This window comes from Pipra filicauda, unplaced genomic scaffold (assembly GCF_003945595.2).
Source record: "Pipra filicauda isolate LSUMZ 115617 unplaced genomic scaffold, ASM394559v2 scaffold1054_size34143_pilon, whole genome shotgun sequence".
In the NCBI taxonomy this organism is placed as follows: Eukaryota; Metazoa; Chordata; class Aves; order Passeriformes; family Pipridae; genus Pipra; species Pipra filicauda.
In genome coordinates, this window is record NW_024103490.1 from 1 (window position 1) to 17,597 (window position 17,597).

At 58.1% G+C, this 17,597-nt stretch overlaps 1 protein-coding gene across 3 annotated transcripts; it reads right to left on the minus strand.

Moving 5' to 3' along the window:
- Positions 1–2,619: 2,619 nt before the first annotated feature.
- LOC120322926 (zinc finger CCCH domain-containing protein 4-like) lies at positions 2,620–17,078 on the minus strand. 3 transcript variants are annotated; one of them, XM_039379522.1, is made up of 7 exons: positions 16,852–17,078; positions 9,851–10,064; positions 9,061–9,161; positions 7,912–7,921; positions 7,303–7,522; positions 4,437–4,576; positions 2,620–2,729 (listed from the first exon to the last, which is right to left on the minus strand). In XM_039379522.1, exons 1-7 carry the CDS (start codon positions 16,992–16,994, stop codon positions 2,652–2,654), a joined length of 906 nt encoding a protein of 301 aa, XP_039235456.1. In that variant the 5' UTR covers positions 16,995–17,078; the 3' UTR covers positions 2,620–2,651. The 3 variants fall into 3 exon arrangements, with proteins under 3 accessions (XP_039235456.1, XP_039235463.1, XP_039235452.1); XM_039379529.1 differs by lacking the exon at positions 7,912–7,921 and having other exon boundaries at positions 2,620–2,720; positions 9,051–9,161; XM_039379518.1 differs by lacking the exon at positions 7,912–7,921 and having other exon boundaries at positions 9,051–9,161.
- Positions 17,079–17,597: the final 519 nt, after the last annotated feature.

Sequence of the window (17,597 nt, forward strand, 5' to 3'; positions counted from 1 at the left end):
TCCCGGCCCCGTTCCCGGCCCCGTTCCCGGCCCCATTCCCGGCCCCATTCCCAGGCCCCGTTCCCGGCCCCGTTCCCAGCCCCGTTCCCGGCCCCGTTCCCGGCCCCGTTCCCGCCGTTCCGTACCCAGGTGCACCGTCCCTCCACGAAGTACTTGCAGATGACCTTCCCCTTCTTGTCCTGGGGCAGGTGGGACTTGTCGTGGTCGCTCCGTCGGTAATTCCCGCAATTCCCGCCCTCCTGGAGCGGGACGATCCCGAGGGGATCCCCGTCAGCGTTCCAGGGGAAAGCCCGGAACGGAACGGGGCAGGGAAAAGGGGGAAAACCCGCCACGTTCCCGGGATTTGGGGGGGGACAGGGAGGGGGTCGGGGAGGGCTCAGCTCGGGATTCCAAGGGTTGGAAAGGAAAAGAGGGAAAGAGGAACGTGGGGAGGCCGAAATCCCGGGATTTGGAGGGGAAAATCCCAATCCTGGCGGGAAAAGGGGATCCCGGGAGGGTTTTCCTGCTGCCCAGGGCAGGATTCCCGGGAATTCTGTCAGGAAAAGGGGGGGGGGAAATCCGGATCCTGACAGGAAAAGGGGATCCCGGGAGGGTTTTCCCGCTGCCCAGGGCGGGATTTCTGGGAATTCTGTGGGGAAAAGGGGAGGGAAAATCCCGATCCCAGTGGGAAAAGGGGATCCCGGGAGGGTTTTCCTGCTGCCCAGGGCAGGATTCCCAGGAATTCTGTCGGGAAAAGGGGAAGGAAAATCCCGATCCCGGTGGGAAAAGGGGATCCTGGGAAGGTTTTCCCGTTGCCCAGGGCAGGATTCCCGGGAATTCCGTGGGGAAAAGGGGAGGGAAAATCCCGATCCCGGTGGGAAAAGGGGATCCTGGGAGGGTTTTCCCGCTGCCCAGGGCAGGATTCCCGGGAATTCCGTGGGGAAAAGGGGAGGGAAAATCCCGATCCCATTGGGAAAAGGGGACCCCGGGAGGGTTTTCCCGCTGCCCAGGACAGGATTCCCGGGAATTCCGTGGGGAAAAGGGGAGAGAAAATCCGGATCCCGGTGGGAAAAGGGGACCCCGGGAGGGTTTTCCCGCTGCCCAGGGCAGGATTCCCGGGAATTCCGTGGGGAAAAGGGGAGGGAAAATCCCGATCCCATTGGGAAAAGGGGATCCTGGGAAGGTTTTCCCGCTGCCCAGGGCGGGATTCCCGGGAATTCCGCGGGGACCCCGTGGGCTCAGCCCTCACCGCCATGTCGTCGTCGTAGAAGTCGTCGTCGTCGTTGATCCCGGCTTTCCCGACCCCGCTCCGGCCTCTCCCGCGGCCCCTTCCCGGCCCTTTGGGGCCCCGCCCCCGGGGGCCCCGCCCGCGGCCACGGGGCAGCCCTGCCAAAAACTGGGGTCACTGGGGGGAACTGGGGGGCACTGGGAGGGACTGGGGGGCACTGGGAAGGACTGGGATCACACTGGGAGGGACTGGGGGGCACTGGGATCACACTGGGAGCCACTGGGAGGGACTGGGATCACACTGGGAGCCACTGGGATCACACTGGGAGCCACTGGGAGGGACTGGGATCACACTGGGAGGGACTGGGATCACACTGGGAGCCACTGAGAGGGACTGGGAGGGACTGGGAGGGACTGGGATCACACTGGGAGCCACTGAGAGGGACTGGGATCACACTGGGAGGGACTGGGATCAGACTGGAGGGGACTGAGATTGGACTGGGAGGGACTGGGATCGGACTGGGAGGGACTGGGATCAGACTGGGAGAGACTGGCCGGGACTGAAATTGGACTGGGAGGGACTGGGATTGGACTGGGATCGCCCTGCCACAAACTGGGAGTCACTGGGAGGCACTGGGGGGCACTGGGGGGGACTGGGAGGGACTGGGATCACACTGGGAGTGACTGGGATCACACTGAGGGTGACTGGGACCATACTGGGGTAACTGGTGTGTACTGGGAGTGACTGGGATCACCCTGGGGGTGACTGGGACCATACTGGGGTAACTGGTGTGTACTGGGAGTGACTGGGATCACACTGAGGGTGACTGGGACCATACTGGGGTAACTGGTGTGTACTGGGAGTGACTGGGATCACACTGGGCGTGACTGGGACCACACTGGGGTGACTGGTGTGTACTGGGAGTGACTGGGAGCACATTGAGGGTGACTGGGACCACACTGGGGTGACTGGTGTGTACTGGGAGTGACTGGGATCACCCTGGGGGTGACTGGGACCATACTGGGGTAACTGGTGTGTACTGGGAGTGACTGGGATCACACTGAGGGTGACTGGGACCATACTGGGGTAACTGGTGTGTACTGGGAGTGACTGGGATCACACTGGGCGTGACTGGGACCACACTGGGGTGACTGGTGTGTACTGGGAGTGACTGGGAGCACATTGAGGGTGACTGGGACCACACTGGGGTGACTGGTGTGTACTGGGAGTGACTGGGATCACCCTGGGGGTGACTGGGACCATACTGGGGGTAACTGGTGTGTACTGGGAGTGACGGGGACCACACTGGGGGTAACTGGTGTGTACTCTTGTACTGGGAGTGACTGGGATTCACCCTGGGGGGACTGGGACCATACTGGGGTAACTGGTGTGGATTGTGGCAGGCCCTGCTGTGCTCACCCCGCCCCCGCTCTTTGCTCCGCCGTTACTGTGACAATTCCTTGGAATAATCGTCGTAGTCGTCGTCGCCCGGAGCCTCCTCGGGGTCACAGTACTGGGAAAACTGGGAATGCTCAGGGAAATTGGGCCCTTGTCCCAAGGGAGCGGCCCCGCCCTCCCCAAGGGAGTGTCCCTGCCCAATCCTGCCCTTCCCCTCCTGCCCTTCCCAAGCGACCATTCCCCCTTTCCAAGGGTGGTCCCTGCCCCATAATCCCCCCGTTCCCAAGGATTGTCCCAGCCCTTCAAGCCCTCCCAGATTGTCCCTTCCCACTCCTGCCCTTCCCAAGATACCATTCCCACCCTTCCCAAGGGATTGTCCCCGGCCCTTCCCAAGGGATTGTCCCTGCCCATTCCTGCCCTTCCCAAGAGACCATTCCCACCTTTCCCAAGGGATTGTCCCTGCCCATTCCCACTTTTCCCAAGGGATTGTCCCTGCCCATTCCCACCCTTCCCAAGGGATTGTCCCTGCCCATTCCCACCCTTCCCAAGGGATTGTCCCCACCCATTCCTGCCCTTCCCAAGGGATTGTCCCTGCCCGTTCCTGCCCTTCCCAAGGGATTGTCCCTGCCCACTCCTGCCCTTCCCAAGGGACCATTCCCACCTTTCCCAAGGGATTGTCCCTGCCCACTCCTGCCCTTCCCAAGAGACCATTCCCGCCCTTCCCAAGGGATTGTCCCTGCCCGTTCCTGCCCTTCCCAAGGGATTGTCCCTGCCCATTCCCACCCTTCCCAAGGGATTGTCCCTGCCCATTCCTGCCCTTCCCAAGAGACCATTCCCACCTTTCCCAAGGGATTGTCCCTGCCCATTCCCACCTTTCCCAAGGGATTGTCCCTGCCCATTCCCACCTTTCCCAAGGGATTGTCCCTGCCCATTCCTGCCCTTCCCAAGGGATTGTCCCTGCCCATTCCCACCCTTCCCAAGGGATTGTCCCTGCCCACTCCTGCCCTTCCCAAGGGACCATTCCCACCCTTCCCAAGGGATTGTCCCTGCCCATTCCACCCTTCCCAAGGGATTGTCCCTGCCCATTCCCACCCTTCCCAAGGGATTGTCCCCACCCATTCCTGCCCTTCCCAAGGGATTGTCCCTGCCCATTCCCACCCTTCCCAAGGGATTGTCCCTGCCCGTTCCTGCCCTTCCCAAGGGATTGTCCCTGCCCACTCCTGCCCTTCCCAAGGGATTGTCCCTGCCCATTCCCACCCTTCCCAAGGGATTGTCCCCACCCATTCCTGCCCTTCCCAAGGGATTGTCCCTGCCCGTTCCAGCCCTTCCCAAGGGGTCATTCCCTGCCCATCCCAACCTTTCCCAAGGGATCGTTCCCTCCCCCAGGGGCTGATGGGATGGGGTTGGAAACCTGGGATGGGATCAAAACCCTGGGATGGGATGAGAACCCCGGGATGGGATCAGGACCCTGGGATGGGATCGGGATCCTGGGATGAGATCAAAACCCTGGGATGGGATCAAAACCCTGGGATGGGATCAGGACCTTGGGATGGGATCAGGACCTTGGGATGGGATCAAAACCCTGGGATGGGATCAGGACCCTGGGATGGGATCAGGACCCTGGGATGGGATCAAACCCCTGGGATCAGGTTGGAATCCCAGGATGGGATCAGGACCCTGGGATGGGATCAGGACCCTGGGATGGGATCAAAACCCTGGGATGGGATCAGGAGCCCGGGATGGGCTCAGGACCCCAGGATGGGCTCAGGAGCCCGGGATGGGGTCGGAATGCCGGGATGGGGTGGGAATTCCATGGGAACCCCGGGCTCACCTCCATGTCGTCGTCGTATCCGTCGTCGTCGTCGTCCGGGATGTCCCCTCGGGAGCGGCCGCGGCCCCTCAGCCCGGCCCGGCCACGCAGACCCCCCCGGGACCCCCGGCCACGGAAACCACGGCCTCGGCCTCGGCCCCCTGTGGGAACAACCCCAAATCCATGGGAATGGGAATGGGATAAACAACAGCCACGGAAACCACGGCCTCGGCCTCGGCCTCCTGTGGGAACAACCCCAAATCCATGGGAATGGGAATGGGAATGGAGCAAACAACACCGCGGAAACCACGGCCACGGCCTCCTGTGGGAAAAATCCCATGGGAATGGGATAAACAACACCCCGGGAATGGGATAAACAACAATCCCGGGACCCCCGGCCACGGAAACCACGGCCTCGGCCTCCTGTGGGAACAATCCCATGGGAATGGGATAAACAACACCCCGGGACCCCCGGCCATGGAAACCACGGCCTCGGCCTCCTGTGGGAATAACCCCAAATCCATGGGAATGGGATAAACAACACCCCGGGAATGGGATAAACAACACCCCGGGACCCCCGGCCACGGAAACCACGGCCTCGGCCTCCTGTGGGAGGGTTTTTGGTGTGGTTTTGGGGTGTTTTTGGGGTTATTTCCACACCTCTGCCCCGGTGAGCCCCGTCCTTGGAGCGCCAGGACCGGGTTGGTTTGGGGTGGTTTTGGGGTGTTTCTGGGGTGTTTTCGGGGTGGTTCTGGGGTGTTTCTGGAGTGTTTTGGGGTGGTTTTTGGGGTGTTTTTGTGTTTTTTCCATACCTCTGCCCCGGTGAGCCCCGTCCTTGGCCCTCCTGTACTGGGTTTGTTTGGGGTGGTTCTGGGGTGTTTTTGGGGTATTTTTGGGGTGTTTTTGGGGTTATCTCCATACCTCTGCCCCTGTGTGCCCCGTCCTTGGCCCTCCTGTACTGGGTTTGTTTGGGGTGGTTCTGGGGTGTTTTTGGGGTGTTTCTGGGGTGTTTTTGGGGTGTTTTTGGGGTGGTTTTGGGGTGTTTTTGGGGTGGTTTTGGGGTGGTTTTTGGGGTGTTTCTGTGTTTTTTCCATACCTCTGCCCCTGTGTGCCCCGTCCTTGGCCCTCCTGTACTGGGTTTGTTTGGGGTGGTTCTGGGGTGTTTCTGGGGTGTTTCTGGGGTGGTTTTTGGGCTGTTTCTGTGTTTTTTCCATACCTCTGCCCCTGTGAGCCCCGTCCTTGGCCCTCCTGTACTGGGTTTGTTTGGGGTGTTTTTGGGGTGGTTCTGGGGTGTTTCTGGGGTGTTTCTGGGGTGTTTCTGGGGTGTTTCTGGGGTGGTTTTGGGGTGTTTCTGTGTTATCTCCATACCTCTGCCCCGTTAGGCCCCGTCATTGGCCCCCTCCATGTACGGGTTGTTTGGGGCTGTTTCTGGGTTGGTTTTGGGGTTTGTTTCTGGGGTGGTTTTGGGGTGGGTTTGGGATCTCCACACCTCTGCCCCTGGTGCCCAGCCTTGGACCTCCTGTTACTGGTTTGTTTTGGTGGCGTGGTCGGGGTGTTTCTGGGGTGGGTTTTTGGGGTTGGTTTTGGGGTGTTTTTGGGCTGTTTTGGGGTGATTTTGGCGGTTATCTCCATACCTCTGCCCTGTGGCCCGTCTTGGCCCCTCCTTACTGGGTTTGTTTTGGGGTGGTTCTGGGTGGTTTTGGGGTGTTTTGGGGGTGGTCTCTTGGTGTTGTCTTTGGGGTTATTCTCCATACCTTGCCCCTGTGGCCCCCGTCATTGGCCTCTGTACTGGGCTTTGTTTGGGTTGCGTCTGGGGTGGTTCTGGGGGTTTTTTGGGTGGTTTTGGCCGGTTTATGTTTTTGGGGTTATCTCCATACCTCTGCCCCGGTGTGCCCCGTCCTTGGCCCTCCTGTGCTGGGTTTGTTTGGGGTGGTTCTGGGGTGTTTCTGGGGTGGTTCTGGGGTGTTTCTGGGGTGTTTTTGGGGTGGTTTTGGGGTGTTTCTGGGGTTATCTCCATACCTCTGCCCCTGTGTGCCCCGTCCTTGGCCCTCCTGTACTGGGTTTGTTTGGGGTGGTTCTGGGGTGGTTTTGGGGTGTTTTTGGGGTGGTTCTGGGGTGTTTTTGGGGTTATCTCCATACCTCTGCCCCTGTGTGCCCCGTCCTTGGCCCTCCTGTACTGGGTTTGTTTGGGGTGGTTCTGGGGTGGTTCTGGGGTGGTTCTGGGGTGTTTCTGGGGTGTTTTTGGGGTGGTTTTGGGGTGTTTTTGGGGTTATCTCCATACCTCTGCCCTTGTGTGCCCCGTCCTTGGCCCTCCTGTACTGGGTTTGTTTGGGGTGTTTTTGGGGTGTTTTTGGGGTGTTTTTGGGGTGTTTCTGTGTTATCTCCATACCTCTGCCCCGGTGAGCCCCGTCCTTGGCCCCCTGGTACTGGGTTTGTTTGGGGTGGTTCTGGGGTGGTTCTGGGGTGTTTTTGGGGTGTTTTGGGGTGTTTCTGGGGTGGTTTTGGGGTGTTTTTGGGGTTATCTCCATACCTCTGCCCCGGTGAGCCCCGTCCTTGGCCCTCCTGTACTGGGTTTGTTTGGGGTGGTTCTGGGGTGGTTTTGGGGTGTTTTTGGGGTTATCTCCATACCTCTGCCCCGGTGTGCCCCGTCCTTGGCCCTCCTGTACTGGGTTTGTTTGGGGTGGTTCTGGGGTGTTTTGGGGTGTTTTTGGGGTATTTTTGGGGTGTTTTTGTGTTTTTTCCATACCTCTGCCCCTGTGTGCCCCGTCCTTGGCCCTCCTGTACTGGGTTTGTTCGGGGTGGTTCTGGGGTGGTTCTGGGGTGTTTCTGGGGTGTTTTTGGGGTGTTTTTGGGGTATTTTTGGGGTGTTTCTGTGTTATTTCCATACCTCTGCCCCTGTGTGCCCCGTCCTTGGCCCTCCTGTACTGCCCCAGCTCCTTGGCGAAGTCGTCGTAGTCGTCCTTGGGGGGCTCCTCGTCCTCCTCCCCCTCGTAGGGCCCCAGATCCTCCCCCTCGAAGTCCTCGTAGGAGCCGTAGGAGGAGCCCTTGGGATCCTTGGGATAGCCCTTCTTGGGGCCCTGCGAGTGGCACTGGGGATACTGGTGGGACTGGGCGGGGGAAGCACCGCGAGAAAGCCTTGGAATCTGGGAGTCCTGCTCTTCCCAGCATTCCCAGGGACTCCCAAGCACCCACGGAGTAAGGAAGGGTCTATTCCCAACATTCCCAAGCACCCACAGAATAAGGAAGGGTCTATTCCCAACATTCCCAAACACCCACAGAATAAGGAAGGGTCTATTCCCAACATTCCCAAGCACCCACAGAATAAGGAAGGGTCTATTCCCAACATTCCCAAGCACCCATGGAGTAAGGAAGGGTCTATTCCCAACATTCCCAAGCACCCATGGAGTAAGGAAGGGTCTATTCCTGGAATTCCCAGCTATTCCCAGATACTTTTGGAGTAAGGAAGGGTCTATTCCCAACATTCCCAAGCACCCACAGAATAAGGAAGGGTCTATTCCCAACATTCCCAAACGCTCATGGAGTAAGGAAGGGTCTATTCCTAGAATTCCCAGGTATTCCCAGGTATTCCCAGATTCTTTTGGAGTAAGGAAGGGTCTATTCCCATATTCCCAAACACTCATGGAGTAAGGAAGGGTCTATTCCTGGAATTCCCAGCTATTCCCAGATACTTTTGGAGTAAGGAAGGGTCTATTCCCAACATTCCCAAGCACCCATGGAGTAAGGAAGGGTCTATTCCTGGAATTCCCAGGTATTCCCAGCTATCCCAGTTATTCCTAGAGGAGCAGGAAGGGTTGAATTCCCAGTGTTCCCAGTAACTCCCAGAGCAGGGGGGGCTGTATTCCCACTCCCAGCCCTCCCAGCATTCCCAGTATTCCCAGTACTCCCGTAGCAGGGGGGGCTGTATTCCCATTCCCAGTATTCCCAGCATTCCCAGTAACTCCCAGAGCAGGGGGGGGCTGTATTCCCATCCCTAGTATTCCCAGCCCTCCCAGCATTCCCAATATTCCCAGTACTCCTGTAGCAGGGGGGGCTGTATTCCCATTCCCAGTATTCCCAGCATTCCCAGTAACTCCCAGAGCAGGGGGGGGCTGTATTCCCATCCCTAGTATTCCCAGCACTCCCAGCATTCCCAATATTCCCAATATTCCCGTTACTCACGGAGTAGGGGGGGCTGTATTCCCGGTATTTCCTGGAATGCCCCTTTTCCCCCGGGCTGTATTCCCACTCCCAGCATTCCCAATATTCCCAATATTCCCGTTACTCACGGAGTAGGGGGGGCTGTATTCCCGGTATTTCCTGGAATGCCCCTTTTCCCCCGGGCTGTATTCCCACTCCCAGCACTCCCAGCATTCCCAATATTCCCAATATTCCCGTTACTCACGGAGTAGGGGGGGCTGTATTCCTGGTATTTCCTGGAATGCCCCTTTTCCCCCGGGCTGTATTCCCACTCCCAGCCCTCCCAGCATTCCCGTTATTCCCGTTACTCACGGAGTAGGGGGGGCTGTATTCCCGGTATTTCCTGGAATGCCCCTTTTCCCCCGGGCTGTATTCCCACTCCCAGCATTCCCAATATTCCCAATATTCCCGTTATTCCCAATATTCCCATTAACTCACGGAGTAGGGGGGGCTGTATTCCCGGTATTTCCTGGAATGCCCCTTTTCCCCCGGGCTGTATTCCGAGTCGTCGCTGTAGTCGGAGAAGTCGTCGCTGGACGAGGCGTGCCGCTGGAAAACACCCGGAAAACCCCGTTCCAGACCCCCCTCCCGCCCCTTCCCGGCCTCTGGAATTCGGCCCCGAGCCTCCCTCCGGCCCCTCGGTCCCAAAGAAAACCCCCCAGCGGGTTCTGGCTGAACTCCAGCCCGGGGGATTCCCAGGGATTCCTGGAGCCAACTCCAGGGGTTCCCGGGATCTGACAACAAACAGCCTGGATTTGGGGAATCCTGGGATTCCCAGGGCTCAGGGAGTGGGAGGGGCTGTATTCCCTTTCCCAGTATTCCCAGCATTCCCAGTGACTCCCGGAGCAGGGGGGGCTGTATTCCCAGTATTCCCAGCATTCCCAGTGACTCCCAGAGCTGGGAGGGCTGTATTCCCATTCCCAGCATTCCCAGTATTCCCAGTAACCCCTGGAGCAGGGGGGGCTGTATTCCCATTCCCAGCATTCCCAGTATTCCCAGTAACCCCTGGAGCAGGGGGGGGCTGTATTCCCACTCCACACCCCCCCCCTCTGAAGGAATTCCCAAAGGAAAACCCCCCTCTTCCCCAAAAACCCAGGCTTTCAAACACTCCTGCCCCGCGCAAGAGCAGAATTCCAAGGAGTCTCCGGGGGGCAGAGCCTCGACTCCCGGGAAAAAGCAGCTCCCGGGGGGGGAATTCCCTGCGGAATTCCGGCCCGGAGGATCCCCCCCAGTCCCACCTTGTGCTTGGATTTGCGTTTTTTCTTGGATCTCCTCTTCTCCTTCTCCTTGCGGCGCTTGCGCTTCGCCCGCCGGTGGGACTTCTCCTCCTCCGAGTCGCTGCGGTGCTTCTCCCCCTTCTCCCGCCGGCCCCTCTCCTGGGATTGGGATTGGGAATGATCCTCCTCCCCCCCGTCGTCCTCCAGCTCCCCCTCCTCCAGCTCCCCATCCTCCCTGGAAAACAGGGAAAACGGGAATGTTGAACCTCTGGGGGGGGGGGGAAATAAAGGGGGAGGAAACGGCCTCGCTCTGATCCCCAATTCCTGGAGGTTTCCTGAATTCCCGGGGAGATCCTGAATTCCTGGGGAGATCCTGAACTCCTGGGGAGATCCCGAACTCCTGGGGAGATCCCAAACTCCTGGGGAGATCCCGAATTCCCGGGGAGATCCCAAATTCCTGGGGAGATCCCAAATTCCCGGGGAGATCCCAAATTCCCGGGGAGATCCCGAACTCCTGGGGAGATCCCAAATTCCCGGGGAGATCCCGAATTCCCGGGGAGACCCCGAACTCCTGGGGAGATCCCGAACTCCTGGGGAGATCCCGAACTCCTGGGGAGATCCTGAACTCCCGGGGAGATCCCGAATTCCCGGGGAGATCCCGAACTCCTGGGGAGATCCCGAACTCCTGGGGAGATCCTGAACTCCTGGGGAGATCCCGAATTCCCGGGGAGATCCTGAACTCCCGGGGAGATCCTGAACTCCTGGGGAGATCCTGAACTCCCGGGGAGATCCTGAACTCCTGGGGAGATCCTGAACTCCCGGGGAGATCCTGAACTCCCGGGGAGATCCCGAATTCCCGGGGAGATCCCAAATTCCCGGGGAGATCCCGAACTCCTGGGGAGATCCCGAATTCCCGGGGAGATCCCAAACTCCTGGGGAGATCCCGAATTCCCGGGGAGATCCTGAACTCCTGGGGAGATCCTGAACTCCCGGGGAGATCCCAAATTCCTGGGGAGATCCCGAATTCCTGGGGAGATCCCGAACTCCCGGGGAGATCCCAAACTCCCGGGGAGATCCCAAACTCCCGGGGAGATCCCAAACTCCTGGGGAGATCCCAAACTCCCAGGGAGATCCCAAATTCCCAGGGAATTCCTGGTGAGACCCCAAATTCCTGGGGACTTCCTAAATTCCCTCTGAGATCCCAAATTCCCAGGGAATTCCTGGTGAGACCTCAAATTCCTGGTAAGATCCCAAATTCCCAGTGAATTCATGCTGAGACCCCAAATTCCTGGGGACTTCCTAAATTCCTGGTGAGACCCCAAATTCCTGGTGAGATCCCAAATTCCCAGTGAATTCATGCTGAGACCCCAAATTCCTGGTGGCTTCCTAAATTCCCTGTGAGACCCAAATTCCTTGTGAGACCCAAATTCCTGGTGAGATCCCAAATTCCTGGTGAGATCCCAAATTCCTTGTGAGACCCAAATTCCTGGTGAGCCCCCAAATTCCCAGGGAATTCCTGGTGAGCCCCCAAATTCCTGGTGAGGGAAACCCCCCCAGTTTGGGAATTTTGGGGGGCAGGATCCGGGGAAAAAGCAGCAGGACAAAGGTCTCCAAGTGACTCCCGGGGGTCGATCCGGGTGGGAGAATCCCGGTGGGAATTAATTAATTAACGACCTCCCTAACGAGGCCTCTCCAATCAACGCTTCCCACGCCCGGGCCCAGCTTTTCCCAGCTTTTGGGGGTTTTTTTTTGGGAATAAAAGGGAAGGGCCAAACCCCGGATTTGTGCTTAAACGGGGGGGGGGGGGGGGGCCCCAAACCCCCCAAAATTCCGATGATCCCGCTGGGAAAGGGGGAGGAGCCGGAGCGGTGTCGTTATTCCCACCGGGATGGGGTGCGGGGGGCAGGGACACCCCCGGAATCCTCGGGAATACCGGGAATTATCCAGGAAAATCCAGCGAGAGGGGACGTGTGGGGGGCACTGAGGTGCTTTTTACCACCTGATTTTTTGGGGTTTTTTTTGTGGTTTTCACACTTTTTCCAGTGATTTCCACCGACTTTTCCACTTTTTTTTTTTTTTTTTCGTTCCGGTTTTGTTTTCCAAGGAAAACCTGGGAGGGAATTCCGGGGCTAGAAACATTTGGGAAGATTATTTTTGTTTTTGGGGGGGGGGGGGGGGGGGAAAGGGATGAAAATTGTGTGCTTTTGTCACTTTTTTGGGGGTTTTTTTGGGGGGAATTCTGCTTGGTTTGGACACACGGGGACCGACTGGCTGCTCACACGGAGTTGACGTGGGATTCACACGGAATTCACGGGGATTTACGTGGGATTCACACGGGATTCACACGGAGAACACCTCGGGAATCACGGGCGGGGGGGGGGAAAAGGCAGGAAAAATGACATTTAACGACCCCAAATTCCTCCAGGTCCCCCCCATTTCCCGGGATTCCCCTCGGTTTTCCAGGGATAACCCCCAGAACCTCCCTGCATCCACCTGGGGTTAAGGAGAACTCCCCAAAAACCTCCCTGGATTTTCCTTTCTTTTTAAGGAATATCCCCAAAAACCTCCCTGGATATCAGAAATATCCCCAAAAACCTCCCTGGATTTAATTTTTTTATCAGGAATAACCCCAAAAAACCTCCCTGGATACCAGAAATATCCCCAAAACCTCCCTGGATTTTCCTTTCTTTTTAAGGAATATCCCCAAAAACCTCCCTGGATACCAGAAATATTCCCAAAACCTCCCTGGATTTCATTTTTTTATCAGGAATAACCCCAAAAAACCTCCCTGGATACCAGAAATATTCCCAAAACCTCCCTGGATTTTCCTTTTTTTATCAGGAATAACCCCAAAAAACCTCCCTGGATACCAGAAATATTCCCAAAACCTCCCTGGATTTAATTTTTTTATCAGGAATAACCCCAAAAAACCTCCCTGGATACCAGAAATATCCCCAAAACCTCCCTGGATTTTCCTTTCTTTTTAAGGAATATCCCCAAAACCCCCCCTGGATTTAATTTTTTCATCAGGAATAACCCCAAAACCTTCCTAAATTTCATTTTTTTTTATCAGGAATAACCCCAAAACCTTCCTAAATTTCATTTTTTTTATCAGGAATAACCCCAAAACCTTCCTAAATTTCATTTTTTTTATCAGGAATAACCCCAAAACCTTCCTAAATTTCATTTTTTTATTATCAGGAATAACCCCAAAACCTTCCTAAATTTCATTTTTTTTATCAGGAATAACCCCAAAACCTTCCCGAATTGACACTTTTTTAAGGAAAACCCTCAAAAAACCTCCCTGAATTTAATTTTTTTATCAAAAATATCCCCAAAAACCTCCCTGGATTGACCTTTTTTTAAGGAAAACCCCCCAAACCCTTCCTGGATTGACCTTTTTTAATCAAAAATATCCCCAAAAACCTCCCTGGATTTTCGTTTTTTAATCAAAAATATCCCCAAACACCTCCCTGCATTAATTTTTTTTATCAAGAGCATCCTCAAAACCTTTAATTTACCTTTTCTTTTTTATGGAAAACCCTCAAAAACCTTCCTGGATTGACCTTTTCCTCAAAAATATCCCCCAAACCTCCCTGAATTCACTTTTTTCATCAGGAATAGCCCCAAAACTTCCCTGGATTCCCCTTTTTCTCCTGCTTTTTTTCACATTATTTGGGTTCAACTACAGAAAAAAAAATGGGAATATGGGAAAGGGCTCCAAGTTATGGTGGGGAGGGGTCAGAAAAACAGGGAAAAAAGGGATTTTTTGGGGCAGGTATTGGTATTTTTGAGCGTTTTGAGCACTGGGGGGGAACTTGTCACACCCCAAAACCCCCCCCAGGGCCCCCCAAACTTCCTGATCCCACTTTGGGGGGGATTTAAGGGGATAAATTGGGTGTTCCTGAGGGAATAATGGCATGGAAAGGGATTAATAAGGACACAACCCCTCTAAAAACAGGCTCTAAACACACCTAAAAAGGAACTAAACCCCCCAAAAGAGGAGTTGAACCCCCCAAAAGAGGAGTTGAACCCCCCAAAAAGGAGCTGAACCCCCCAAAAAGGAGCTGAACCCCCCAAAAAAGAGGAGCTAACCCCCCCCAAAAGCAGCTAAATTGCCCCAAAAGAGGGTCTAAAGCCCCCCAAAAAGTAGCTGAACCCCCCAAAAAGGAACTAAACCCCCCAAAAAGGAGCTAAACCCCCCAAAAAGGAACTAAACCCCCCAAAAAGGAACTAAACCCCCCAAAAAGGAGCTAAACCCTCCAAAAAGAGGAGCTAAACCCCCCCAAAAGGAGCTAAACCCCCCCAAAAGGAGCTAAACTCCCCCAAAAAGCAGCTAAATTGCCCCAAAAGAGGGTCTAAAGCCCCCCCAAAAAGCAGCTAAATTGACCCAAAAAAGGAGCTAAAACCCCCCAAAAAGCAGCTAACCCCCCCCAAAAGAGGAACTAACCCCCCCAGCAGCTAAATTGCCCCCCAAAAGGATCTAAAGCCCCCCAAAAAGCAGCTAAAGCTTCCCAAAAAGGAGCTCCCCCCCAAAAAAAAAGGGGTTAAACCCTCCAAAAAGGGGCTAAACCCCCCAAAACAGGGTCTAACCCCCCAAACAGGGTCTAACCCCCCAAAAACAGGGTCTAACCCCCCCCCAAAGAGCCCCCAGACCCCCCCCAGCTCCTCCAGCCCCTCAGTCCTGACCCCCCCTCCCCAAAATCCCCTCCCAGGGCCTGCACAACCCCACCCACCCCCCAAAATGGGGCCCCCCTTCCTCCTCCTCCTCCGGGCCCCCCAGGCCCTCCCCCCCCAACGGGTCCCCCCTGAACCCCCTCCCCAAACCCCCCCGGGCCCTTCCTCACCTTCCTCTTCCTCCTCCTCCTCAGGACCCCTCCCCAAATCCCCCCCGGGCCCTTCCTCACCTTCCTCTTCCTCCTCTTCCTCAGGACCCCTCCCCAAATCCCCCCCCGGGCCCTTCCTCACCTTCCTCTTCCTCCTCCTCAGGACCCCTCCCCAAATCCCCCCCGGGCCCTTCCTCACCTTCCTCCTCCTCAGGACCCCTCCCCAAATCCCCCCCGGGCCCTTCCTCACCTTCCTCTTCCTCCTCCTCAGGACCCGGCCCCAAATCCCCCCCGGGCCCTTCCTCACCTTTCCCTCCTTCCTCCTCCGTCAGGACCCTCCCCAAATCCCCTCGGGCCCTTCCTCACCTTCCTCTTCCTCCTCCCCCTCCCCAATCCCCCCCGGCCCCTTCCTCACCTCCTCCTCCTCAGGACCCCTCCCCAAATCCCCCCCGGGCCCTTCCTCACCTTCCTCTTCCTCCTCCTCAGGACCCCTCCCCAAATCCCCCCCAGGCCCTTCCTCACCTTTCTCCTCCTCCTCAGGCCCCCGCTCCAACCGTTCCTCACCTTCTTCCTCTTCCTCCTCCCCAGAGCCCCCCCAAATTCCCTTCAGCCCCTTCCTCCTCCTCCTCAGAGCCCCCTCAAGTCCTTCCTCACCTTCCTCCTCCTCAGAGCCTTCCCCTCCCCAAATCCCCCTCGGGCCCTTCCTCACCTTCCTCCTTCAGACTCCTCTCAACTCCTTCCCCACCTTCCTCCTCCTCCTCAGGACCCCTGAGCCCCCTCCTCACACTGGGTCACCCCTCCTTCCTCCTCCTCCTCAGGACCCCCCCCACAAATCCCCCTCGAGCCCTTCCTCACCTTCCTCCTCCTCCTCAGACTCCTCTCAAGTCCTTCCTCACCTTCCTCCTCCTCGGACCCCCCTCTGCAAATCCCCCTCGGGCCCTTCCTCCTCCTCCTCCTCCTCCTCCTCAGAGCCGCCCCCCCAAGCCCTTCCTCCTCCTCTTCCTCGTCCTCACCCCCCCACCCCAAATCCCCCTCGGGTCCTTCCTCCTTCTCCTCAGACCCCCTTCTGACCCTTCCTCACCTTCCTCCTCCTCAGACCCCCCTCCCCAATCCCCCTCGAGCCCTTCCTCACCTTCCTCCTCCTCCTCAGGACCCCTCAAGTCCTTCCTCACCTTCCTCCTCCTCCTCCTCAGAGCCCCCTCAAGTCCTTCCTCACCTTCCTCCTCCTCCTCAGACTCCTCTCAAGCCCTTCCTCACCTTCCTCTTCCTCAGAGCCTCCCCCACGCTAAATCCCCCTCTGACCCTTCCTCACCTTCTCCTCCTCCTCACCCCCCCTCCCCAAATCCCCCTCAGGTCCTTCTTCTTCCTCCTCACCCCTCCCAGAATCCCCCTCAGGCCCCTTCCTCACCTTCCTCTTCCTCCTCCTCAGGCCCCCGCTCCAACCGTTCCTCACCTTCTTCCTCTTCCTCCTCCCCAGAGCCCCCCCAAATCCCCCTCAACCCCTTCCTCTTCCTCCTCCTCAGACCCTTCCTCACCTTCCTCCTCCTCCTCAGACCCCCCTCAGGCCCTTCCTCACCTTCCTCCTCCTCCTCAGACCCCCCTCAGGCCCTTCCTCACCTTCCTCCTCCTCAGACCCCCCTCAGGCCCTTCCTCGTCAGATCCCCCCCCATTCCCTGTCAAGGCCCTTCCTCCTCCTCAGACCCCCCTCAGGCCCTTCCTCACCTTCCTCCTCCTCCTCCTCAGGCCCTTCCTCACCTTCCTCTTCCTCCTCCAATCCCCCCCTCCCCAATCCCCCTCAGGCCCTTCCTCCTCAGATCCCCCCCCATTCCCTGTCAAGGCCCTTCCTCCTCCTCAGACCCCCTCACCTTCCTCCTCCTCCTCAGACCCCCCTCAGGCCCTTCCTCACCTTCCTCCTCCTCCAATCCCCCCCTCCCCAATCCCCCTCAGGCCCTTCCTCTTCAGATCCCCCCCCATTCCCTGTCAAGGCCCTTCCTCCTCCTCAGACCCCCCTCAGGCCCTTCCTCACCTTCCTCCTCCTCAGACTCCCCCGCGCCCTCTCCCCCCTTTTCCCCCCCCCTCCCCTTTTCCCCTCCCCAACCCCCCCCCCCGCCGCCCCCTCCCCAAACCTGGTCCGGCGCGCCGGACCGACCCCCAGGCACACAGAGAGCGGCCGCTCGGGAGAGGCGGTTACTGGACCTTTCGTCCGGGCCGTGCTGGAGCGGCGGCGGCGGCCGGGGGAGGCTGCAGCTGCCGTGGCAGGACGGAGAAGGGGGGGTGCAGTGCGGGCTGGGGGGGGAGGCGGCGGCGGCGGGGGGGACACTCGGGCTCTCCACGGCCATGGGCAACGGGCGGGGGGGTGGAGAACGGGGGGCACAGTCACTGAACGGCGCGGGGGGCTCGGCCCGGCGGCTCCTCCGCCCGCGCCCCGCGCTCCGCGGGCGGACACACAAAATGGCGCCCGCCCTGAGGCAGCGCCCCGGCGCCCGCCGGAAACACCCGAGCGCCGCCGGAAACACCCGAACGGCGCGGCGGAAACCGCCGAACGCTCGCGAACGGTTCCGAAGGGCCCCGAACGATCACGAAGCGCCCCCAGAAGCCCTGCGAGCGTTCCCGAAGCGCTCCCAAATCTCTCCGAACGTTTCCCAAGTTCTCCAAAGCTCAACAAACGTTTCCCAACGTTTCCTAACGTTTCCCAATGTTTCGGAAGGCCTCCGGCTGTTTACGGAGGCCTCCGGCTCTTTACGAAGGCGCTCCCCGAATGTTTCCGAAAGTTGCCGGAGATTGACGAAGTTCCCCGAAGGTGACGGCAGTGGCGGGAACGCCCACAGAGCGGGAAGGACGAGTCCATCTGAGCGCGCGGGGAGGGGGGAGTGACAACACGGGCTGCGCCACCCCGCCCACGGGGGAGGCGCCCAAAGCCCCTCGCCGCGGCCTCGTGCGCT